The sequence below is a fragment of the Nylanderia fulva genome, unplaced genomic scaffold (genome assembly GCF_048542155.1).
Source record: "Nylanderia fulva isolate GAGA-0341 unplaced genomic scaffold, ASM4854215v1 Scaffold19, whole genome shotgun sequence".
Lineage (NCBI taxonomy): Eukaryota > Metazoa > Arthropoda > Insecta > Hymenoptera > Formicidae > Nylanderia > Nylanderia fulva.
In genome coordinates this window covers 2,272,691-2,300,429 of record NW_028190161.1, presented here as the reverse complement: position 1 = coordinate 2,300,429, position 27,739 = coordinate 2,272,691, and the positions used below count along the sequence as shown (strand labels likewise).

Genomic DNA, 27,739 nt, shown 5'->3' with positions numbered 1-27,739 from the left:
AATCATGTATCGATTAATAGCACCTTGATTTTTCTTAAAAGCTAGCTAAAGAGAAGATGTGAAAAGTATATACTTTTATTCCCTTTTGTAGGCATTTTTTATAAAGACGTTAACCGACGATGAGATTAGCTGATTTACGTGTTTTGTTTGTCGACCTCGTGCCGGGTACTTATTTATTTGTAATATTTATTATACTGTGTGCGACAGTGAGAGAAAGCGATCGGCTTAGAAAATAACAGACGCGACCGTTCGAATAACAAAATCCGAGTAAAGTTTAGCTGTCGCTTAGCGATTGGCCCGAGCCTGACGGGAAGGGACAAAATTAGGAGCGGTATAAGTACCGGCGATTTTGAGTAACGGACACAGTTGAGAACATCATCTTCGGGACGTTTTATCGAGACACAAGCACGCATTCTCTCACGAACCGGCAGACAATCCTTCATATCGAGGCGGCGGAAGGAAGACAGAGTAGAACCGGGACTTGGACAGCGAAGACGTTTCTGACTCGCAATAAACATATATATATATATATCTTCCGAACCTGACTTCTTTTCCTGAGTCAACAAAATTAATCCGGCCTTCTCCTGCACTCCTACATTTCCTTAATCAATAATTAATTGATATATTCGATATTAGATAAAAGATACGCCTACAGAGAAATCAGAAGTGGGATCGAGGCGTTGCACCCGGTTTCGCGAATTCGGCCTGGGAGAGGCGATTCGGGAGTTCGCGATACGCGTCGAGTGTGGGACGCGCGGGTTGAGACGATCAACGCATAGTGATCTTTGGGTTGCGCGAGTGTTGGGGACATCGCGGAGTGCCCGAGGAACCGATCGAGCAAATCTGAGGAACGATGGCGGAGTCGATGCAGCCGAGTGATTTCACCATCGCTGAGATGAAGGAGGCTCTTCGCGAGAAAGGACTGACCTTGGGAGGGTCGAAAGCCGAGCTCATCCAGCGCCTGAATGCCAACGATTCAGGCGTATGGGCGAGATTAAGCGAGCAACGGAGGCAGGAGAGATATTCGGATGGCATCCCGGCTTCAGGAGGTGTGCGTTCACCCAGTGAACAGGGTGACGCCATGGAGATGGAGACCGTGGACGATACGCCGAGACGAGGAGACCGAGTGAGGATGACGACGCCGGAACGGAGAGAGCACGACGACGCGACGCAGGCGGAACTCTTGTTACTGCGTCGAGAGCGAGAAATTTTGGAGAGAGAGCGACAGTTGCTCCAAAGGGAGATAGAGATGATGAGGAGTGCAGCCTCGACACCGACGATAACGAATGGCAGCGTCATTTCTGCGTTCGGCGGTGTGAGAGGAATCAAGGAGCTGCTGCCTGAGTTTGACGCGACGGACAGCACCTTTTGGAGATGGAGGCAGCAGTTGGAGCTGCTGAGACGCACGTACCAGTTGGACGAGAATTCAGCGAGAGTATTAATTAGCTCTCGGTTGAAAGGTCGTGCGTTGACGTGGTTCTACTCCAAGGCCGAGTATGTGACGCTGGACCTGGAGGACCTTCTGCGGGAAATGGAGTCGATGTTCGACCTGCGGCCAGGAAAGCTGACACTGAGGAGAGAATTCGAGGCTCGTGTGTGGAAAGGAGACGAGCAATTCTGCGATTATTACCACGAAAAGGTGATTCTCGCAAATCGCGTACCAATCGCGGAAGACGAGCTCCTCGATTACATCATCGAAGGAGTGACGGATCCTCGGCTGCAGAGTCAGGCGCGCCTGATGAACTTCCAATCCGGAAGAGAATTATTGAAGGCGTTCGAGAAGGTGGTCCGAGGGAATCCAAAGAGACCAGACGTCCGGCCAGGGAGAGACGGAGTGAGGACAACCAGCGGAGTCAGAGCAGAGGCGGCGACGCGGGAAGGCCCGACGAGGTGTTATAAGTGTCGTGAAACAGGCCATACCGCGGCCCAGTGTGTGCGACCGCAAGCGAAGCGAGCGTGTTACGTGTGCGAATCTCCGGACCATTTCGCCAGAGAATGTCCGAAGCGAAATCGGTCCGCGGCGTCGGAAACGCCGAACAGCGTTGCGCAAACTACGTCGATGAATGTCGTGCAACCGGTTGCATTACTAAAACCATACATGATTACGGTGAAAATCAGGACTAAAAATGAAAATAACGGGTTTGATAATTATGTGGTAGACGCGTTGATAGATTCGGGTTCTCCGATTAGTTTGGTGAAAAGCGATATAATTCAGGGCGATTCACGTCTGCTCGAGAACGAGAGCATCGATCAATTTTGCGGAATCAACGGCTCGCGGTTAAATATCGACGGTATCGTTCACGCCGACTTAGAGGTGAGAGGCGTGCGTTTGAAAATAAAGTTTTACACGGTGCCTCATAATACGATGGCGTATAGTGTGCTACTCGGTAGAGATTTCTTGAATTGTCCGTCGTTGCGTGTTACTTTAGGGCAAGATCTCGAAATTGTAAGCACGGAAGAAGCGCGCGTCATTTGCCAAATGATGCATATTGAATGCGACGATAGTGTTGTACATCCGAGCGAAGAATTGAAAATTAATCCGGCGGTTGACAAGGATGCGGCCGAGAAGATTCGCGAGATCTATGAATCTCGTTATCTAAGTAATTTTCGAGCGGAGAAATGCGCGCCGGACTTCGAGATGGTTATCGCATTAAAACACGAACGACCGAGCGATGAGAATATAGAGTCTGCGTTGAATGATCCGGTGCCATGTAACATCAGGGACGTACATAGGTTCGTCGGACTCGCGAGTCATTTTCATCGATCTATGCCGAGATTTTTATTGGTGGCAAAATCATTGTACAATTTTATTCGAAAAAACTCTGTTTTCAAGTTTGGGCGTCACCTGTTTGTCGTCATCGACGTGTTCGCTAAATTTATCCGGCTCTACCCGCGTAAGTCAACAGCATCGGAGGAATCGGTAGAGTATCTCTTTAAATATTTCTGCGCGTATGGTAAATCGAGACGTTCAATTTCGAACAGAGGAACTTGTGTTAAATCTGACATATTTGAGAGATATTTGGGATCCGGTGCTATAGAGCACGTATCAATTGCTGTGGGCACGCCGAGGGCAAACGGACGGGTGGAAAATATGATAGAATGATAATTCCGATGGTAAAAAATTGAGCAGCGAGGTGATGCGAGCGATCTATTACGCGATCCAATTAAGGTGAGCGATTATCCGTAGCGCGACCTCGACGCGAGATAAACTTCAGACAAATATTGACGAAGCGCAAAAGAAAAAAACGAGATGTGATACAATTTGCGACGGATCAAATGCACCCGTATATTCGAGCATGATTATGTATTATTTGGTAAAGGAATTTTATTTATTGCGTATTGTAATTTTGGTAATAACGTTGACCGGGACGGTCAAAAAGTCAGGATGGCCGAGCTGTAGGCATTTTTTATAAAGACGTTAACCGACGATGAGATTAGCTGATTTACGTGTTTTGTTTGTCGACCTCGTGCCGGGTACTTATTTATTTGTAATATTTATTATACTGTGTGCGACAGTGAGAGAAAGCGATCGGCTTAGAAAATAACAGACGCGACCGTTCGAATAACAAAATCCGAGTAAAGTTTAGCTGTCGCTTAGCGATTGGCCCGAGCCTGACGGGAAGGGACAAAATTAGGAGCGGTATAAGTACCGGCGATTTTGAGTAACGGACACAGTTGAGAACATCATCTTCGGGACGTTTTATCGAGACACAAGCACGCATTCTCTCACGAACCGGCAGACAATCCTTCATATCGAGGCGGCGGAAGGAAGACAGAGTAGAACCGGGACTTGGACAGCGAAGACGTTTCTGACTCGCAATAAACATATATATATATATCTTCCGAACCTGACTTCTTTTCCTGAGTCAACAAAATTAATCCGGCCTTCTCCTGCACTCCTACATTTCCTTAATCAATAATTAATTGATATATTCGATATATTAAATAAAAAATACGCCTACACTTTGTTTATCATGATTAGTTAAGTTATATTGACCTGTCAAATCTATTTGCGGAAGTAGACAAACATATGTCTGCATGACCTATATGCGGATCTTCTCTGTGCCAAGCCGCTGCGCAGAAACAGAACGTATGGTCAATGGTTGATACGATCACCCTCGTAAAATTTTGGGTTCGCTGCTTAGGTACCAATAAATCTAAAAAATCGCGACAGAAAGGAAATGGTCCGAAGATTTCGAGCCTCATCACGCGAAAACAGGATAGTAATGTGAGCAAAGAAATATATGAGAAACCGGGAATTTTTGCATTTTCTGAAATTATATCAGTACGTCAAAGTTATCTCGGATATGTTCATTCTAATATTGAACTTAAAACGATACGGAAAAATGATAAATTAATCGATTAAATTTATCGAATTTAATATTTGCATTTTATTTTAACGTTATACGCGGAAGAAGAAAAATTACTAGATTAAATTTATTAAATTAATTGCATTTAATTTCACAAAGTTATATCATTTAAATATTATGTATCGCTGCAAGAGTAAAATTCGCACAAGTAATATTATCGTCTATTATTAAAAAGAGAATAAAAAAGCTTGCAAAGAGGAGATATATATCTCACTCTATGTGGTTGCACTTTGAACAAGAAAAGAACAAAAAAGATGAGTTACTTATACTTCATTAAACTATAGATCAATATAAACGCTGCGTTTAATTAATATACATATACAAGGTGTACTATTTTCTTTGGAAATTTATTAGTCGTTGGTTCTCAATATGATTTTCGAATTAATTTTTCTTTAGCAAAATTATATTTTTTAATTAAAACTTTTTAAACATTCAATATAATATATATATATATATATATGTGTGTGTGTAATAATTTTTTGTTTTAATACAAAATGTGAATTGATAGGAAACGAGATTTAGATTTATATATGTATATTCCAAGCAGTTTAATATATTTTTTTATTTTTTATCAACTTTTATGCACACACAATCTTATCGCACAATTTTTTGTTCAACATTTTAGTCTTCTTTTTCTATTGAAAAACGTCAAATAAAACTAAATGATTTGTAGGCAAACATATGCAAGCATATATAGCAAAACATTATCTTCAAGAAAATATGTAGTATATAAAATATATATACAAGTATCTACAATGTAATATAAAGGAGAATGTTAAAAAATTCCGTTGAAATTGATGGTTCGACGGTGGCAATTCTTCTTAAATCTCTAGTATTTGTGACTAAGAAAACATTCGATCGCGATGCGACACCCTATATAGATGTCTCTCCTCTATCAATCGCCACGTTGTTATACCGGGGCATATGCAAAAAGGGTATGCACAGTGGAGCCGACACAACAATAGGGTGAACGACCGCGCAGTGAAAAATGACAGCGAGACGTTTATGCCGAAGTCGCTCCAGAATATCGCCCAAACGTCCTTTCGCCATTGAATTGTCCGCCCTTTATATTTACGACGGGTCATTTTGCCGGATGAAAGGCCGAAAGAAAGGCTGAATGTAAGAGCGCGAATTAAAGGTGTTGCAAAACTTAGGCTTTTAGTGGTTTGAACATTCGCTTAATGGCAGGCACGTTAGAAATTGCGTTGAAAACCTCGATATAAATGAAATTTGTAAGCCGCGAGATAAATATATAAATCTTGCGGCCATGTGTCCATTAAGAGTCATAAGTGAAGCCAGCTTCGATAAGATCCTGTGAAATACCGCCAAATATTTAACGATTTAAAATGCGACAATCCCTCTCGTGGCGCAAATATTAAAGCAAAAATTTGTGGGTGACGGTGTGATACATCATTTTTCGCGAACAATAATAGATAACGGGAGAAGAATTGAAAAATGTTTGTGATCGAAGACGCTTTATAGATTTCAGTCGTTAGTGAAAATGATTACTCCTGCAGTCAATAAGGATGTTACAACGCGCTTTATTCGAAAAACTCGTGTTACACGAACGAAACAATCAAATGAAACATTTTAAAAGCAAGGGGACTTATTAATTTATCTATTACCGTAAAGTGACCGATGTCATCAATAAACGTTCGTCGCGATATAAATCTCTTAAAATAGCGGTAAAGTTTCTGTTGAAGATATTGAGGCGAGAGTTAGTGGCGGAAAAACGTTTCTCGAACGGATGGCGAGTAGAGGGCGAGTGTCTACCACAGCTGCCTTTGAAAGTAGATTCTAGCAGAAAGAAAGTCTATCGATTTCATTGCTTATCTTGACTTTTAAAACCTGCTGAGCGAGTCTAGTCACACATCTCCTGTTCGCCGTATCTCGTCTCGATCTCCTTTGTGTGCGCCGGCACACTTTTATTTTTCTTCCATCTCTCGCGAGTAAAAAGTTTATGTCGGCGTCGCTTGATCATCGTATACATCCGCACCTCCGTACAGATAAGTCCTGCATCCCTCTGTGGAATCGTATGTATGTATAATTTCTGTCGGCGAAAACGTTAACGTCCCCCGGAGCAAGACAAAGATGCACCGACATTTTTTATCCGCGGAACGAACCGACGAATCTCACGACAATGCGATATCCTACCTGTGAGACACTCGAGTCTATCGATTTTTTATGAGACACGTAATGCCAATGTCACTCCAAAAAGGAGCACCGGTGCGAACACCGTTGTGTTTTATGAAAAAGATATAAAATAGACTCGGAAATAGCGGTGGATACGTTTCACACTGTCACGTTCTCCACGATTTACGCGGTCATGCTGTGTAATTCCTGGAGTCTCGTCCACGAAAAACGCAAAGATAGAAAAGAGAACGGATGCTAGTTGAAAAAAAAGGATGTTAAAAACTCTGTCGTCGTAGTCGTTAAAAAGATATTTCAATTAGTATTGAATGTATTCGTAGTCTATTCTATGAGATATACAATGATATTGCAGTATCAAATTTTGAAATAATTTTATTAAATATTTTGAATGATTATAAAAACCCCTGATGACATAATCTGTGAATACATTTCAGTAATTAATAAAGAATGAGTCAATTACGATATTTCATTGAAATAGGGATAGGGTAAGTTTTTTTACCATATAATAATCTTGTCATTATTAATTAATCCTATGAAAGAAGAACAGATTATGTCAATATATAAAAATATGCTTTCATTAACCGCATTAATTTTCTTTGAAAATACTGATATTCTTACATCACATTAAGTAATTTTTGGAGGAACAAATTATAATACGATTTTAATCTTGATTCTTTGTAGACTTAATTTTCTTCTTGGGCTATTCAATTTTACGCGAGTCACAAAATTCAGAAATACAATTTTTTATTTTTTGTAACGTTATTCAACAAGCAAATAAATTCTTATTCTCCAGCAGAGAAGATTTTATCGGTATAATTGCACTAGCAACGGTTAATGAACAAAAAGAAAAACATATATCGATATCTTCCAACGTGAGAGGGCTCAGGAACAATAGGTAGAATCTTAACCAAATATATAAATTCCAAGATTTCACGCGCAGTTCAGAATCAAAACCGATTTTGTGGCAATTCAATTCCACGAGAAGAAAGTTCAAAAGACACGGAGAGCATTGCCTAGGTGGGAAGACAGTTCCGGACGCGAGGAGAATCCGCGTAGGGGGTCGCCAAAGTTTGGCGGAAGTGGAAAGTTCGACGATCGTGGCCTCGAATCTACCATTAACTTGCGAATACGGCTACGGCCTATTCTCGACAATCAGATTTCGGTCTAACACATTACGATAGAAGAGTAAACTTCAACGAAAGCGATATGTTAGAATCAGCTCGATTTCATTTTTATTCGACCGTAGATAAGAACGAGGTTATATTATTCTACTTCTACTTCATCACATCTACGTAAAAGTGCAAATCAAGAAATTTCGACGTAAAGCGAGATTATCGTCTTACTTTTAATGATACGGTATTATTCCGCATAGGAAATATAAAATTGTAGAAAGAGCACCTCAAATTGAAATCGATGCTTTACTGCTACCATTTATTTCTTGATTTTTTTTTTAGTAATTTGTGAATCTCGTCTCTAAACACTATATTTATCTGATGTTAATATATAATAATATATCGTGCGCAGAATTAAAAAAACATTTATTATCGGATAAATTGCCAATATAAATGTGCTTCGTGTTTATTAATACGTTAAAATTACTCAGCAAAATTTTAATTGTCAAATTTAGTTTGTAATTTAAATGAAATATTCGTATATGATTTGTAAGGTTTGGACGAAATATTAATTATAATTAAATATTACAATATTTTCCTCTTGATGAAAATTATATTTTAAATTCAATTATATTTCATTATTGCTGTTTAGTTTGAAATTTGCATTTTTATTTCATTCAGAGAAAGAGATAATTATTTAACTGATATAATGTATTTTCTTTTATGAAAGATTTTTTACAATATGCGAAATATTTAATATATAATAATTTTTAATAATATTTTACTTTTAATAACTTATTATTTATTTATTTCAAAACGCATTTTCAGCTTATGTGTTTTTTCTTTCTTCGTTTTTCCGCACACACAATTTCACTATAACTATATTAACATTGTTTATAAAGACGCGATAATCAGTGGAGAAAGCAAGAAAGGTATAAGCAACATTAAAGCTAGTTCAAGTAAGATATCAAAGATTTTGAAGTTTTGCGTAACAAAGTTTGCAAATTTCATATTCTACCTTGACAAACTTTTCATGTAATGTAGTTCGTGAGGTTCGCATACATCGTAACACCTAAAAGAACAAAGAACAAAAAGTAAACTTGTCATCGGTAACGCTATAAAAACAGACTAGTTATTTGAATTGTAAATACAATTATCGATATAGGAAGTGAATATGTAATCATGTTATAAAATATTTAATAAACGTGACTTTGCGCGCAACTTGATCAAATTTCTCACAAGATAATATATTTTAAGTTTGAAAAATTATAAAATAACACAATTTTTCACACACACATAAAATAATTCGTCAGTTAAAAATTGATTTATTTATTATTTAATATCAAATCTATGTAATGTGTAAGTTTTAATGACTATTAGATGTTTTAGATTTTTAATTTAATAACTTAATTTTTTTAAATCTTGTTTTTTTAGTCGAAAATTATTCTTCTATACGTTCAACGAAATTTCCTTCCGTATTTTATTTAAAATAATTTTTTTGTATTAAATAAATTATATACATAATATTTAATGGACGAAAAATATGTGTCGTTCAAACACAATTCTCTTTATTTGTGTAAGATAAAATATTAATTTAAAATTAAACGGAACGGCTATTACATCATTTAATTTAATAGAAGAGATTAATAAACCGCAGATCGACAGCATTTATCGCTTGAATGGTTAATCGAAGAGTAAAATGACGCGAAGAATTCCGAACTATCGGTCTTGTTTTGCTCGAATATCAGACGGGAGTCGTCTGTGAAATTTTGTTACAAAGCAAAGTTCACGAGCCGGTAACAGGAATGGCCCGAAGGACGCTGTCGTAATTCCTCGGGAGTTTCGGCGGATCGAGGAACTTCGGTATGCTACGCAGAAAGTTGTCCCGCCGCTGAGAATACGACCACTTGCTGCTCTGCCCCGGCTTTCGAGGCCGGCAACTTTTGCTTTCCGACGACGGTCCATCGTGTCTGGTTATCATCTACCTTTCGATACTCGAGTTCGTTAATTACGGTCTTTATAGACATTACGCATTGTTTCACGAAAAGATTTAGCAGAACAAACTACTTACACTTTTTACAAAAAAATCTATAAAATGTGTAAAAGAAACATTTAACCAAATTTATTCTTTTAATGCAATAATGCACCAAAAAAGCAATATTATTATTGCAAAGAATTGCAAATTAGGTAGTTCCATGTTATTAAAGCATTGTAATGTCATTTATATCAGCACTATATGATAAGAAAGAAATCACAGTTCATTGACGAATTACATTAGTCAAATTATTTTTTTAGCTTTGTGAATAAATAACAATTAATTTCCTGCCAGTATTTTGAAAATAATTCTGCTAAGTCGAGGGTTTTGATCGACGAATATATTATTAAAGTCAAAATTTCTTTGCCCATTTTTTATTTGATTATTCAAAGTCACTATGTCTTGAATTCTTGATTCGAACAGACTTTAAATAGATTATGCTTTGCGTAAAAACCGTTCATCTTCTCTTGTAAGGTATACTGCTCTTCAACGTCTCGCACGTCTGTCGTAACTCATTTCAAAATTCATATTCCGCTAGATAAATCGAGAGATTTTCCTTAATAATCTCTTTCTTGCTATATTCAATCACTAAGAAAATTTAAGCAAGACTAAAATTTATTGTCAAGTCTATTCTTGTTTTCTAGTAGATTTTTCATATATTCTCATATATTCTCATATATTCTCAGAATGGAGATGGCATTGAGTTTGGGAAAACATTAGTAATATTTACTTGAAATATTGAATGTTTCGTGTGCGCGTGAAAAATACAACCCTTACATTTGCAGTAAAATACAACTGCTAAACACAATGAAATAGTGATTTTACATTACATGTTGATTTTAAAAATACGAGTATTTACAAATGTATTATATAAATTATGCAAATATGAATTAATTTTATTATTTATCCTATATAATTGGATTTTTTTTATTTTTGTAAAAATAAAAAAAATAATAATTAATTAAAGATTAAATGTGTTTAAATTAATTATTAGTAAGAACAATTTTAGCTTTATAAAAAGTAAAGGAATGTTCTCGCGATTTGATTATATCTTAAGCATATTATTAAGTATTTCTGTAAAATCTACATATAAAGCAGAACGCGATAAAAGCGAGACATCGCAATAATTAAAAACGGAGCACAAGTGTTACACACATCAGAGGCAGAGAAAAGAAACTGCTTTGACAAGCATGTTGTCGCGCACTGTAGCGCACACTTTCTAGGCCGTTTATAGTGAAATTTAAAACACTTGCACGATATATATACATATATTTTTTTTTCCAAGCGGTATTCACGCTTTAGCACGAGGTTAATTGTACCCCGAAGGTATCTGGCCCTTCCTTCCGCGCCATTCCGAACTTTTAATGATATTCAACTCGATACTCCGCTACGAAAATAACGCGTTAGCCCGGTATAGAATATACGAGAGATGCACAAAATCGCGGAAACTGGTCAGACGAGAAGTAAAAAGGATCGTATATGTAGACGATCTCAATCGCTTTCTATCTGAATATGATATACGTTTTCATCGATTCAACCTCATATTACTCTCGCCGGAGTGATTCCGAATGAACTCCAAATACACGACGAATATGCGCAAACTTTTATCGAATGCCATACTCTGGTAGAAATTGCCTTGCCGGTGCCACGACTTTCTAGCACCATGCAAGTTTGCTACAGCTTTATCTAAAAGAATTGGAAAGATACATATCAGAGCCATCCTTGCGCCTGATGTATAAATGGCGTGGTATTCATTATAAAGTTAAACGGCCTTAAGTCTGGATTTGACCAGACTTCTAATCGCTGTCGATATTTTTATTGATTTTTACATTTAATGTATATTTTTTGTCATACATATATTTCTTGTTTTTTGGATCCTTTCCTTTGCCTGGATTGTTTGCATGCAGGGAAATTGTTAAACGAGTATTTAGGCGTCTACGCAGAAATTTGTGCGCATATATATAAATATATTATTAAACGGAACTCTTCCGGGCCTTGCTTATTAACAAATAAATTTTTTTCTGTCGTAAATAATCTAAAAGTAAGTAACCATACTCGTAATTTTTGGCACCAAACACAGGGACGACTGTAATAAATTGTTAAACGAGTATTTAGACGTCTACGCAGAAATTCGTGCGCATATATATAAACATCTCGTTAAACGGAACTCTTCCGGGCCTTGTTTATTAACAAATAAATTTTTTTCTGTCGTAAATAATCTAAAAGTAAGTAACCATACTCATAATTTTTGGCACCAAACACAGGGACGACTGTAATAATAACTACAATTTTATCGAACATTAGAGACTTTAAGAAATTGGTCGAGAATAAGAAAAATTATACAAGAGAACAATTATAGAAAAAAATACAATATTAAAACATTAATTTAATTAAATAAATAACAAATAACAGTATTTTGAGTCAATTCAATTTCCAAAATTTTTCATTAGAATTGTATAGTTATGTTTGATATATTTATTTAGCATAGATGAGTTATAAATAAAAATGGAGTATAATGATAAAAAATTGATCATATATAATCCCAGAATTAATTGGAGCCTATAATTGAGGCTGAACTTATCGATAAAAGTCTCGAGTTCGGGGGGATTTGTTGATTCTTCTTTGATGCAACTCGCGTATTTTCAGGAAAAATTCATCTTAACGAGAATTCCTCTGAGAGTTTCTTTTAGCGAGCTTTTTTTAGTATCTCTCTTTCTTCTGGAGATAAGGATATACTTTATTCTCGTGAGATATTCGCCGCTCTTGTACTACCACGAAGTAGTGACTCCTTTAAAAAATATTATAAATTTGCAGCATCCGCCTGTGTTGTGCATTTATATTATGCTCATATTTGTTTTTAAACGTTTTTTACATCTGCGTAATATTGAGAAAAATGCGAACAATTTTCGTTAAAATAATGACAAAGAATTGCGCGCGAACGGAAAAAATAATTAATAAAAAATTATTTCCACTATGCATTACTTCATTAAATGTTGGATAATCGGATTATTACGTTAATGTAAACGGAATACATATAGAATGTACAAGTTGAGATTGATATAGAATTTACATGGTCGCATTTCAGCACATTTGCTTTCAGTATTCTACGCACGTCGTGATAAAGCCACGAGGCAAATGGTGGTCTCATATATTGCAAATTGTCGGATTATTTGTTTGTATATGTTTATTTAACACATTTATTAAATACGCACACGTATTTCCTTCGTTTGTTATTTTTAATTTTATCTCAATTTTTCTTTTTCTCTCAACAATACAATTTAATCTCAATATTTTACCAACTTAATTAATCAAAGCGACATTTGAATTGGATCAAATTTCAAATTAAATTAACCGAAAAAATAAGTTTCATTATTATATGCTGTAATAAACGGTAAATATGCATGAGACCTAAAAAACATATATAAAGGAAAAATAATTAAGAATAATTCTAATTTAAATTATTGAAAAAAATATTTTTTACAATTTAATAATATTAATTGAAAAAATTAACATATTTAAAAAGTTTGGGAGATCACTGATTATATTATAAAGATAAATATAAAAATTGCAATTTTAAAATTATTCTGTTATCATGTGATTTATATAAAAATAAGTAACATTTCCCTTAAGTATTATCTGAACATCGCTTCAAAGTCTCAAAATGATTTAGGAAAGGTGTTGGATCGAGTTGTAACTAGATAACGATTTGATCGTCTCCGATTCGATGTTATGCGAACGAGAAGACGAATATCGAAGTCGAGATTGACTTCACGTTTTCCCCCCGGCTTCCATATTTATGCAGCTCCTTCGATACGAACATGTGCAATATACATCGCGTAGCGCGTGCATGTTGTATATTTAACGATACGAGAAGTCTGTTGGAGTAGCTGCCATTTACGTATCTGAGAAGCAATTGCAGCTATTCCGTTTCGAGAAAGAACGATACATCTATCTGTACGATGCAAAGTAATTGTGTAAATGTGTACCGATGGTCTTTGAAAAGATATAGAAAAATAAAAATATGTAAATTAGTTTTTTTTTTTTTTTTTCGAGAAGAATCCGATCTTTTCTCAGTGATATTCTCGCGAATTATACGTATATAAATCATCTGCGATATCTAAAGAAAACAACAAGAAATAAAAACAGACGACGGTTTTGCAATAATATTAAACTTTGTTTACTATTCGCTATCACTTCACTTTTATACACAGTGTTTATTTGATTAAATATACGCTTGCAAATATAAAATAATTTATAAATGTCTTGTATAGACATTTTCTTTATTCCGTAAACACGATTTGAAAAAAGGTTTAAATATTCTCTGACGACTCTCGTAACTCGTAATTGAAAAAATTAGATATTAAAATTAGATAAAAAATTAGAAGCAATTGCAGCTATTCCGTTTCGAGAAAGAACGATACATCTATCTGTACGATGCAAAGTAATTGTGTAAATGTGTACCGATGGTCTTTGAAAAGATATAGAAAAATAAAAATATGTAAATTAGTTTTTTTTTTTTTTTTTTTTTTTTTCGAGAAGAATCCGATCTTTTCTCAGTGATATTCTCGCGAATTATATATAAATCATCTGCGATATCTAAAGAAAACAACAAGAAATAAAAACAGACGACGGTTTTGCAATAATATTAAACTTTATTTACTATTCGCTATCACTTCACTTTTATACACAGTGTTTATTTGATTAAATATACGCTTGCAAATTTAAAATAATTTATAAATGTATAGACATCTTGTATAGACATTTTCTTTATTCCGTAAACACGATTTGAAAAGGGATTTAAATATTCTCTGACAACTCTCGTAACTCGTAATTGAAAAAATTAGATATAAGCAAAGAAGAGGGAATGCGTAATTACGCAGCAAACTCAGCTATGTGAACCTGGCACCCGACTTAAAGTAAATGGATATTTCAGGTATGCATTCGATTGTACCTCGTTTGTACCCGTTTGTACCGATTTTTATTTTGTTTGTACCCCTAAGGGTTGCAAGTTATTAAGCGTTGAAAAATCACCAGCACCCCACTTTGAGATATCGTAATTTTCGTGGTGCCGTTCGATTCAGTATCGTTTGTACCCATTTGTACCGCTTTCCATTTCGTTTGTACCCCTAAGGGGGTGGAAATATGGGGTATTTAATGCTTGCGAAAGAGGTAACTTTGCTATTTTTAAAGATATTCGAAATCTGTAAACGGGTGCTGCTTCCTAATCGTTTGTACCCGTTTGTACCGCTTTCCATTTTGTTTGTACCCCTAAGAGGGTGGAAATACAAGGTATTTAATATTCGCGAAAGGGGTAACTTTGTCAATTTTAAAAATATTCGAAATCTGTAAACGGGTGCTGCTTCCTAATCGTTTGTACCCGTTTGTACCGCTTTCCATTTCGTTTGTACCCCTAAGGGGGTGGAAATACGGGGTATTTAATATTCGCGAAAGGGGTAACTTTGCTATTTTTAAAGATATTCGAAATCTGTAAACGGGTGCTGCTTCCTAATCGTTTGTACCCGTTTGTACCGCTTTCCATTTCGTTTGTACCCCTAAGAGGGTGGAAATACAAGGTATTTAATATTCGCGAAAGGGGTAACTTTGTCAATTTTAAAAATATTCGAAATCTGTAAACGGGTGCTGCTTCCTAATCGTTTGTACCCGTTTGTACCGCTTTCCATTTCGTTTGTACCCCTAAGGGGGTGGAAATACGGGGTATTTAATATTCGCGAAAGGGGTAACTTTGTCAATTTTAAAGATATTCGAAATCTGTAAACGGGTGCTGCTTCCTAATCGTTTGTACCCGTTTGTACCGCTTTCCATTTCGTTTGTACCCCTAAGAGGGTGGAAATACAAGGTATTTAATATTCGCGAAAGGGGTAACTTTGTCAATTTTAAAAATATTCGAAATCTGTAAACGGGTGCTGCTTCCTAATCGTTTGTACCCGTTTGTACCGCTTTCCATTTCGTTTGTACCCCTAAGGGGGTGGAAATACGGGGTATTTAATATTCGCGAAAGGGGTAACTTTGCTATTTTTAAAGATATTCGAAATCTGTAAACGGGTGCTGCTTCCTAATCGTTTGTACCCGTTTGTACCGCTTTCCATTTCGTTTGTACCCCTAAGAGGGTGGAAATACAAGGTATTTAATATTCGCGAAAGGGGTAACTTTGTCAATTTTAAAGATATTCGAAATCTGTAAACGGGTGCTGCTTCTTAATCGTTTGTACCCGTTTGTACCGCTTTCCATTTCGTTTGTACCCCTAAGAGGGTGGAAATACAAGGTATTTAATATTCGCGAAAGGGGTAACTTTGTCAATTTTAAAAATATTCGAAATCTGCAAACGGGTGCTGCTTCCTAATCGTTTGTACCCGTTTGTACCGCTTTCCATTTCGTTTGTACCCCTAAGGGGGTGGAAATACAAGGTATTTAATATTCGCGAAAGGGGTAACTTTGTCAATTTTAAAGATATTCGAAATCTGTAAACGGGTGCTGCTTCCTAATCGTTTGTACCCGTTTGTACCGCTTTCCATTTCGTTTGTACCCCTAAGGGGGTGGAAATACGGGGTATTTAATATTCGCGAAAGGGGTAACTTTGCTATTTTTAAAGATATTCGAAATCTGTAAACGGGTGCTGCTTCCTAATCGTTTGTACCCGTTTGTACCGCTTTCCATTTCGTTTGTACCCCTAAGGGGGTGGAAATACGGGGTATTTAATGCTTGCGAAAGAGGTAACTTTGCTATTTTTAAAGATATTCGAAATCTGTAAACGGGTGCTGCTTCCTAATCGTTTGTACCCGTTTGTACCGCTTTCCATTTCGTTTGTACCCCTAAGAGGGTGGAAATACAAGGTATTTAATATTCGCGAAAGGGGTAACTTTGTCAATTTTAAAAATATTCGAAATCTGTAAACGGGTGCTGCTTCCTAATCGTTTGTACCCGTTTGTACCGCTTTCCATTTCGTTTGTACCCCTAAGGGGGTGGAAATACGGGGTATTTAATATTCGCGAAAGGGGTAACTTTGCTATTTTTAAAGATATTCGAAATCTGTAAACGGGTGCTGCTTCCTAATCGTTTGTACCCGTTTGTACCGCTTTCCATTTCGTTTGTACCCCTAAGAGGGTGGAAATACAAGGTATTTAATATTCGCGAAAGGGGTAACTTTGTCAATTTTAAAGATATTCGAAATCTGTAAACGGGTGCTGCTTCCTAATCGTTTGTACCCGTTTGTACCGCTTTCCATTTCGTTTGTACCCCTAAGAGGGTGGAAATACAAGGTATTTAATATTCGCGAAAGGGGTAACTTTGTCAATTTTAAAAATATTCGAAATCTGCAAACGGGTGCTGCTTCCTAATCGTTTGTACCCGTTTGTACCGCTTTCCATTTCGTTTGTACCCCTAAGGGGGTGGAAATACAAGGTATTTAATATTCGCGAAAGGGGTAACTTTGTCAATTTTAAAGATATTCGAAATCTGTAAACGGGTGCTGCTTCCTAATCGTTTGTACCCGTTTGTACCGCTTTCCATTTCGTTTGTACCCCTAAGAGGGTGGAAATACAAGGTATTTAATATTCGCGAAAGGGGTAACTTTGTCAATTTTAAAAATATTCGAAATCTGCAAACGGGTGCTGCTTCCTAATCGTTTGTACCCGTTTGTACCGCTTTCCATTTCGTTTGTACCCCTAAGGGGGTGGAAATACGGGGTATTTAATATTCGCGAAAGGGGTAACTTTGCTATTTTTAAAGATATTCGAAATCTGTAAACGGGTGCTGCTTCCTAATCGTTTGTACCCGTTTGTACCGCTTTCCATTTCGTTTGTACCCCTAAGAGGGTGGAAATACAAGGTATTTAATATTCGCGAAAGGGGTAACTTTGTCAATTTCTAAAGATATTCGAAATCTGCAAACGGGTGCTGCTTCCTAATCGTTTGTACCCGTTTGTACCGCTTTCCATTTCGTTTGTACCCCTAAGGGGGTGGAAATACGGGGTATTTAATATTCGCGAAAGGGGTAACTTTGCTATTTTTAAAGATATTCGAAATCTGTAAACGGGTGCTGCTTCCTAATTGTTTGTACCCGTTTGTACCGCTTTCCATTTCGTTTGTACCCCTAAGGGGGTGGAAATACGGGGTATTTAATATTCGCGAAAGGGGTAACTTTGCTATTTCTAAAGATATTCGAAATCTGCAAACGGGTGCTGCTTCCTAATCGTTTGTACCCGTTTGTACCGCTTTCCATTTCGTTTGTACCCCTAAGGGGGTGGAAATACGGGGTATTTAATATTCGCAAAAGGGGTAACTTTTCTATTTTTAAAGATATTCGAAATCTGTAAATGGGTGCTGCTTCCTAATCGTTTGTACCCGTTTGTACCGCTTTCCATTTCGTTTGTACCCTCACGGGGGTGAAAGTACCGAATTTTTAAAATAGGGGTAAGGGCTAACTTTGTCAATTTTAAAGATATTCAAATTCCGCAAACGGGTGCTGCTTTCTAATCGTTTGTACCCGTTTGTACCGCTTTCCATTTCGTTTGTACCTCTAAGGGGGTGGAAATACGGGGTATTTAATATTCGCAAAAAGGGTAACTTTTCTATTTTTAAAGACAATCGAAATCTGTAAACGGGTGCTGCTTCCTAATCGTTTGTACCCGTTTGTACCGCTTTCCATTTCGTTTGTACCCCCACGGGGGTGAAAGTACCGAATTTTTAAAATAGGGGTAAGAGCTAACTTTGTCAATTTTAAAGATATTCGAATTCCGTAAACGGGTGCTGCTTCCTAATCGTTTGTACCCGTTTGTACCGTTTTCCATTTCGTTTGTATTCCCACGGGGGTAAAAATATGGAATGCTGAACAAACTTCCTTAGCGGGACAAACGAAATGGAAAGCGGTACAAACGGGTACAAACGATTAGAAAGCAGCACCCGTTTGCGGAATTCGAATATCTTTAAAATTGACAAAGTTAGCTCTTACCCCTATTTTAAAAATTCGGTACTTTCACCCCCGTGGGGGTACAAACGAAATGGAAAGCGGTACAAACGGGTACAAACGATTAGGAAGCAGCAACCATTTACAGATTTCAAATATCTTTAAAAATAGCACAGTTACCCCTTTCGCGAATATTAAATACCCCGTATTTCCACCCCCTTAGAAGTACAAACAAAATGGAAAGCGGTACAAACGGGTACAAACGATTAGGAAGCAGCACCCGTTTACAGATTTCGAATATCTTTAAAAATAGAAAAGTTACTCCTTTTGCAAATATTAAATACCCCGTATTTCCACCCTCTTAGGGGTACAAACGAAATGGAAAGCGGTACAAACGGGAACAAACGATTAGGAAGCAGCGCCCGTTTACAGATTTCGAATATCTTTAAAAATAGCAAAGTTACCCCTTTCGCGAATATTAAATACCCCGTATTTCCACCCCCTTAGGGGTACAAACGAAATGGAAAGCGGTACAAACGGGTACAAACGATTATTAAGCAGCACCCGTTTGCAGAATTCGAATATCTTTAAAAATAGCAAAGTTACCACTTTCGCGAATATTAAATACCCCGTATTTCCACCCCCTTAGGGGTACAAACGAAATGGAAAGCGGTACAAACGGGTACAAACGATTAGGAAGCAGCACCCGTTTACAGATTTCGAATATCTTTAAAAATAGCAAAGTTACCCCTTTCGCGAATATTAAATACCCCGTATTTCCACTCCCTTAGGGGTACAAACGAAATGGAAAGCGGTACAAACGGGTACAAACGATTATTAAGCAGCACCCGTTTGCAGAATTCGAATATCTTTAAAAATAGCAAAGTTACCCCTTTCGCGAATATTAAATACCCCGTATTTCCACCCCCTTAGGGGTACAAACGAAATGGAAAGCGGTACAAACGGGTACAAACGATTTAGAAGCAGCACCCGTTTGCAGAATTCGAATATCTTTAAAATTGACAAAGTTACCCCTTTCGCGAATATTAAATACTCCGTATTTCCACCCCCTTAGGGGTACAAACAAAATGGAAAGCGGTACAAACGGGTACAAACGATTAGGAAGCAGCACCCGTTTACAGATTTCGAATATCTTTAAAAATAGAAAAGTTACTCCTTTTGCAAATATTAAATACCCCGTATTTCCACCCTCTTAGAAGTACAAACGAAATGGAAAGCGGTACAAACGGGTACAAACGATTAGGAAGCAGCGCCCGTTTACAGATTTCGAATATCTTTAAAAATAGCAAAGTTACCCCTTTCGCGAATATTAAATACCCCGTATTTCCACCCCCTTAGGGGTACAAACGAAATGGAAAGCGGTACAAACGGGTACAAACGATTATTAAGCAGCACCCGTTTGCAGAATTCGAATATCTTTAAAAATAGCAAAGTTACTCCTTTTGCAAATATTAAATACTCCGTATTTCCACCCTCTTAGGGGTACAAACGAAATGGAAAGCGGTACAAACGGGTACAAACGATTAGGAAGCAGCGCCCGTTTACAGATTTCGAATATCTTTAAAAATAGCAAAGTTACCCTTTTCGCGAATATTAAATACCCCGTATTTCCACCCCTTTAAGGGTACAAACAAAATGGAAAGCGGTACAAACGGGTACAAACGATTATTAAGCAGCACCCGTTTGCAGAATTCGAATATCTTTAAAAATAGCAAAGTTACCCTTTTCGCGAATATTAAATACCCCGTATTTCCACCTCCTTAGGGGTACAAACGAAATGGAAAGCGGTACAAACGGGTACAAACGATTTGGAAGCAGCACCCGTTTGCAGAATTCGAATATCTTTAAAAATAGAAAAGTTACTCCTTTTGCAAATATTAAATACCCCGTATTTCCACCCTCTTAGGGGTACAAACGAAATGGAAAGCGGTACAAACGGGTACAAACGATTAGGAAGCAGCGCCCGTTTACAGATTTCGAATATCTTTAAAAATAGCAAAGTTACCCCTTTCGCGAATATTAAATACCCCGTATTTCCACCCCCTTAGGGGTACAAACGAAATGGAAAGCGGTACAAACGGGTACAAACGATTATTAAGCAGCACCCGTTTGCAGAATTCGAATATCTTTAAAAATAGCAAAGTTACCACTTTCGCGAATATTAAATACCCCGTATTTCCACCCCCTTAGGGGTACAAACAAAATGGAAAGCGGTACAAACGGGTACAAACGATTAGGAAGCAGCACCCGTTTACAGATTTCGAATATCTTTAAAAATAGCAAAGTTACCCCTTTCGCGAATATTAAATACCCCGTATTTCCACTCCCTTAGGGGTACAAACGAAATGGAAAGCGGTACAAACGGGTACAAACGATTATTAAACAGCACCCGTTTGCAGAATTCGAATATCTTTAAAAATAGCAAAGTTACCCCTTTCGCGAATATTAAATACCCCGTATTTCCACCCCCTTAGGGGTACAAACGAAATGGAAAGCGGTACAAACGGGTACAAACGATTTAGAAGCAGCACCCGTTTGCAGAATTCGAATATCTTTAAAATTGACAAAGTTACCCCTTTCGCGAATATTAAATACTCCGTATTTCCACCCCCTTAGGGGTACAAACAAAATGGAAAGCGGTACAAACGGGTACAAACGATTAGGAAGCAGCACCCGTTTACAGATTTCGAATATCTTTAAAAATAGAAAAGTTACTCCTTTTGCAAATATTAAATACCCCGTATTTCCACCCTCTTAGGGGTACAAACGAAATGGAAAGCGGTACAAACGGGTACAAACGATTAGGAAGCAGCGCCCGTTTACAGATTTCGAATATCTTTATAAATAGCAAAGTTACCCCTTTCGCGAATATTAAATACCCCGTATTTCCACCCCCTTAGGGGTACAAACGAAATGGAAAGCGGTACAAACGGGTACAAACGATTATTAAGCAGCACCCGTTTGCAGAATTCGAATATCTTTAAAAATAGCAAAGTTACCACTTTCGCGAATATTAAATACCCCGTATTTCCACCCCCTTAGGGGTACAAACGAAATAGAAAGCGGTACAAACGGGTACAAACGATTAGGAAGCAGCACCCGTTTACAGATTTAGAATATCTTTAAAAATAGCAAAGTTACCCCTTTCGCGAATATTAAATACCCCGTATTTCCACCCCCTTAGGGGTACTAACGAAATGGAAAGCGGTACAAACGGGTACAAACGATTTGGAAGCAGCACCCGTTTGCAGAATTCGAATATCTTTAAAATTGACAAAGTTACCCCTTTCGCGAATATTAAATACCCCGTATTTCCCCCCCTTAGGGGTACAAACAAAATGGAAAGCGGTACAAACGGGTACAAACGATTAGGAAGCAGCACCCGTTTACAGATTTCGAATATCTTTAAAAATAGAAAAGTTACTCCTTTTGCAAATATTAAATACTCCGTATTTCCACCCTCTTAGGGGTACAAACGAAATGGAAAGCGGTACAAACGGGTACAAACGATTAGGAAGCAGCGCCCGTTTACAGATTTCGAATATCTTTAAAAATAGCAAAGTTACCCTTTTCGCGAATATTAAATACCCCGTATTTCCACCCCTTTAGGGGTACAAACGAAATGGAAAGCGGTACAAACGGGTACAAACGATTATTAAGCAGCACCCGTTTGCAGAATTCGAATATCTTTAAAAATAGCAAAGTTACCCTTTTCGCGAATATTAAATACCCCGTATTTCCACCTCCTTAGGGGTACAAACGAAATGGAAAGCGGTACAAACGGGTACAAACGATTTGGAAGCAGCACCCGTTTGCAGAATTCGAATATCTTTAAAAATAGAAAAGTTACTCCTTTTGCAAATATTAAATACCCCGTATTTCCACCCTCTTAGGGGTACAAACGAAATGGAAAGCGGTACAAACGGGTACAAACGATTAGAAAGCAGCGCCCGTTTACAGATTTCGAATATCTTTAAAAATAGCAAAGTTACCTCTTTCGCAAGCATTAAATACCCCGTATTTCCACCCCCTTAGGGGTACAAACGAAATGGAAAGCGGTACAAACGGGTACAAACAATTAGGTAGCAGCACCCGTTTGCGGAATTCGAATATCTTTAAAATTGACAAAGTTAGCTCTTACCCCTATTTTAAAAATTCGGTACTTTCACCCCCGTGGGGGTACAAACGAAATGGAAAGCGATACAAACAGGTACAAACGATTAGGAAGCAGCACCCGTTTACAGATTTAAAATATCTTTAAAAATAGAAAAGTTACCCCTTTTGCGAATATTAAATACCCCGTATTTCCACCCCCTTAGGGGTACAAACAAAATGGAAAGCAGTACAAGCGGGTACAAACGATTAGGAAGCAGCACCCGTTTGCAGAATTCGAATATCTTTAAAATTGACAAAGTTACCCCTTTTGCGAATATTAAATACCCCGTATTTCCACCCCCTTAGGGGTACAAACGAAATGGAAAGCGGTACAAACGGGTACAAACGATACTGTATCGAATGGCACCACGAAAATTATGATATCTCAAAGTGGGGTGCTGGTGATTTTTCAACGCTTAATAACTTGCAACCCTTAGGGGTACAAACAAAATAAAAATTGGTACAAACGGGTACAAACGAAGTACAATCGAATGCGTACCTGAAATATCCATTTACTTTAAGTCGGGTGCCAGGTTCACATAGCTAGCAAACTCGCGTAATTATCATCGTGGATAGTGTGTCACCGGAGTGTTTTATTAAGTAGCCGGTAGAAGTAACGCGTGTACATTCATTGTCCCTCTAATTACGGTTATTAATCTCCCCTTCTTTCTTTCTGCAGAGTCATTAATTACCGCGCTAATAGCGCTTCGTTTCGTGCGCCAGGCCTGTTTCCTTTTGCAATTTTAGCTGCGCTTTCATCGAGTGATATTTAGCCTCTCGCGTCGCTTCAAGAGGAAGTGGGAGAAAATAGCTAGACAAAGTCAACGTAGGCGACCGGCTAACAAAGTTTTAATTTTCACTTACAATTAATTCAACGCATGCTTCACTGCGAGCTTTATGCTCTATCCGCGCAATCAACGTCGGCAAAATTTTCAAGAGAGATGTTTAAGGGAGGAAAACGAACAAATGGAAAGCTATATATGTATATATTGTGAGGTAATATTGTGTGTACGGATGCGAAGGAGAGACTTCTTCGGGCTTTCAATTAGTGTGATTGGAGTCAACTATTCGGCGGTACAGCAGCACTCAAAAGTAAGAGAAAATTAGGGAAAAATCATCGGTGTGTCATAAAGTCGATGGCCACCGCGAACAATATTGGCCAATCGTCCAATTACACGATCGCGGAGGCAGATAGATGAAATTGATAGTAATCAATCAGTCAACGCTAGAATCAATAACGCGTTCATTGGCAGACAATTGGGTAGATGAAAAATTGAGGCAACGAAAATAAATTTAATGTCAGATTACTTTCAGTATGTTGGAGGTGAATCAAGTAAAAGTCATATATTTAATGAGATTTTGATTAAATATTTCTCATAAAAAGTTACAAGCTCGTGAAAAGTAATTCAATTTTATTATGCGATTAATGAACAAAATAAAAATTTAAATTATATAAAAAAATAATTGCAAAATAATACAGATATATTTTGTAGATTCATTTATTTATTTACTTTTTTATTTTCTTATGTTGGATTATTAAATTTTATTTATTAACTATTATCAAAATATTGAATAAATAATATGGAACATATACGTATAAAATAAAACTTATTATGTTTATTAAATAGAACTATTATTTTTGAATTATGTAAGCTTACTTTTATTAATTTAAACGATTTCCACTATTTGAAGAGAAAACAAGACGTGATTATATATAAGAAAAAAAACTCGAGTTTCTTCTTTCACTTTCTATCTCTATAAAAAAATCGGAATATAGAGTAACTTCTTTTCAATTTTTTTCATTCCACTCACATCTCTCTGCCTGTCATTTATCAATACGTTTTGACGTTAAAAGTCATCTTTGTTTCGATACTATATGCATATTTTATTCGCCATCGTGCTTTGTAAAAAAAAAAATTATGGTATTCGCGAATATCGAGGGAAATTTTCGGCGAGATTACGGAGTGCATCGTGTCCCCAGGTGTAACATGATCCATCCATTGATCCATTGCGACTCTCCTCGCGGCGATCTACTCCATCCATTCCCGCGAAATCTTCGTTACTTTTATACGATGAGTTCCGCCGACAATTCCGCTCTCTCACTCCGCGATTTCGGCCGTAAATTTTCCCGGAGGTTCAGCCGTTGACTCTCACTCCTTCTTCGCTTCCCGACTTAAAAAAAAAACCGCGCGCGCGTTCGCAAATATTTGCAATTTTTTTCTTCGGCGCGCAAACAAATTTTTTTTTCGGTTAGCTTCTAGCGAGAAAGAAAGAAGATATCGTCTGACCGACATCGTAGATCACGTTGTTCTCGGGAGAGCGCAAAGACGCGCAAACCGCTCTTCGTAACTATCCCGGTGGACAAGCTCTATTTTTTCCACAATATTCTTTCCTTTTTTAACAGCTTTTTTGCTGTCACTTCAAGAACTTACTCCAATAACGTTATCCTTTTGTTCTCTTCGTTTCACGTTACATTTTTTAAAAGTATAATAATGTTAAATAAAATAATAAAAAATAGGCTTTGTGGAACGTGGATATTACAAAGCTGTATGAATCTTATAATGCCTGAAAATTTTTATTTGAGAATTAAGAGTTTTATATTTCGTAGATAGCTACAAATTTATTTATTTTACACAGAGAGAATTTTCTCTTGGAATTTACCCTGTAAATTATAGTAATCACGTGGGACAATATGATATTAAAAGAATTTTATAAGAGTTTCTCTGATTAATATTTACCACAATACAAATATTAATATCTATCACAATAAGATATAAAATATGTTTGATTAATTCGTACATAATAAAATTTATTATGTACATATTAATATTTTTTATTGTGGTAAATATTAGTCAGAGAAACTCTTATAAAATTCTTTCAAAATTATATTCTCCCACGATTATGATGATTTTCAGTATAAATTCTAAGAGAAAATTCTTTCCATACAATTCTTTATAGTTGTCTTTAAGAAATGCTGCCGTTATTTTTCTCTGAGATAAAATTTAAAATAAAACGCTTAGCATTATCGAATTATGAATAAAAAGATTTTGTACATTTTTTTATAATCTTACATATAATCTATTTTTAAGTTACAAAAATAATTCTTACATATACTCTAATCATATATAGTTTTAACCTTTCAGAAATGTTTCATTATTTTTTGCGTGTTACTTGTTTAATACTGGTTAAATCCATGCAATTACAAATCAAAAATCAATAACGTCGCAATCTTATGCAACGTTACTAATCAATATAATTATATCATTTTTCATTATTTTCTTATTTATCAGACAATTTTTCAAATTTCTATATCTATAATTTTATACCGATTTCACGCAGAGTGTAAGAATCATCTTGAAATCATTTATCTATATAGTAAGTCAAACAAGATGACTGCTAATCCACTCGAACGAAAGGACGGCCGAATTTGCCGATCGTAAGTCCCCATGTGAGTCAATTCTATTTAACGTCTACCGCAATCTTTTTTGCGCGTCTCCCAAGTCGTCGCACTTTCTCGCTCTTGCTTTGGCCTTCCTAGCTTTTCTCCCTCGTGTTACCCCATAAATTTTCTTAGCCCTCGTTCCACGCCGACATTCGCATTTGTCCTCTTCTTTATCTCCCCTTTCAGTTCGACGACCACGAGCGACCGCGGAAATGTTCCAAACGCTTTAAAGACACTCGAGTTTCTGTCGATACGACTCGTTTAACCCAGAGAAGAGACTGTATCATGAAAGCCTTGTATACATACGTATGCGCGATAAGTCGCGAAAAAATATTCCACGGCACCATTCGTCCTGGGAGAGTAGATTTATGGAGGACAACGCGCTTCCGAGCCGGTAAAATGCACATAAAAAATATGATTGTGAGTTTTCACGCCGTTTCACGTCATATCTCTTAATTCATACGAAACATCAAAATCTGTGGCAACCGGGAACATCTTTATGATCACGTGAATGTCAGCATTGTATTCTATATTAGTATATGTATGTATATATGGTCGAGTTAAAATTGCTTCACATATATTTTTAGATTTAAACAAATGTTTTATTTGATATATTTGAATAGAAATGTATGTGAGAAAAAGGGAGAAGAAAATATAATAAGAACTTCATATTCGGAATAAGAAAAGATTTTTCCAAAGACAAGCATTAAGGAGAGACCATTCGAGTGGGGAGTGATAAACACATTTTATGGGAAATCTTTTCCTCACTTTGCGAACGAGAAGTGAGATCATACGCATTACCTACATACGTCCGGAAAACGCGAAAAATTCCAACGGGCGGATCCAGACGCGCGTCTGGCAGCTTTTTCCGGCCTTGGGTGTCGGCTGTGTTATCACACTTCATAAATCTCGTCGCGGAGGTGTGGACTCGATGCGAACCCACAGCGAAGGAGGTGACGCGTCGCGATGAAACTCGCGCGGTTCTGATCTCGGGAAGTTCAGCCGATCTCTCTGCGGCAAACTCGGATGACGCGAATAACTTCCGGTGTACAGAGTTCCGAGCGCGAGCTATCTACCGCTGTAAATCCAAGTCGTTACGACGATGCTGCTACAAGAGGAAAAAAGTGGCCTGGAAAAAATAAGGAAGCGCTGGAAAGCTGCCTTTTTCCGCGTTTCACCACTTCCGATCGCGATATCACTCTCTGTCGCACAGATTTATACTTTTGTTTAATAGTATATACTAAATTTCACTTGTTTAATCTATATAAATTGCTTGTCATCGAATTTTACTTTAATTAGTATTTCAAAACATATGATAATAATAGTATCATATATGTATATGTAGGTGTTTTATATTAAAATATCAATACAACATCAACAAAACTTTTAAATATCATATAAAATTTATAATATATCGATGAAAGTTTAATACGCTATTTATGTAATGAACATGAGGTTGTTTTTGTATGGAAAAGAGATCAATGTGTTTTTCCGAATATTATAATTGGGTACAATGTTCCTCTTAAAAGTA

The 27,739-nt window shown here is 37.0% G+C and overlaps 2 protein-coding genes across 5 annotated transcripts in view; one reads left to right on the top strand and one right to left on the bottom strand.

Moving 5' to 3' along the window:
• KaiR1D (Kainate-type ionotropic glutamate receptor subunit 1D) overlaps positions 1-27,739 on the bottom strand; it is a 412,954-nt gene that overhangs the window by 230,066 nt on the left and 155,149 nt on the right. The window lies entirely within an intron of this gene.
• On the top strand, positions 59-2,714 carry LOC146723515 (uncharacterized). The gene is given in 2 exon segments (XM_085481706.1): positions 59-2,605; positions 2,607-2,714. Coding segments are annotated over 2 exon segments (1,800 nt in total). The 5' UTR covers positions 59-853; the 3' UTR covers positions 2,655-2,714.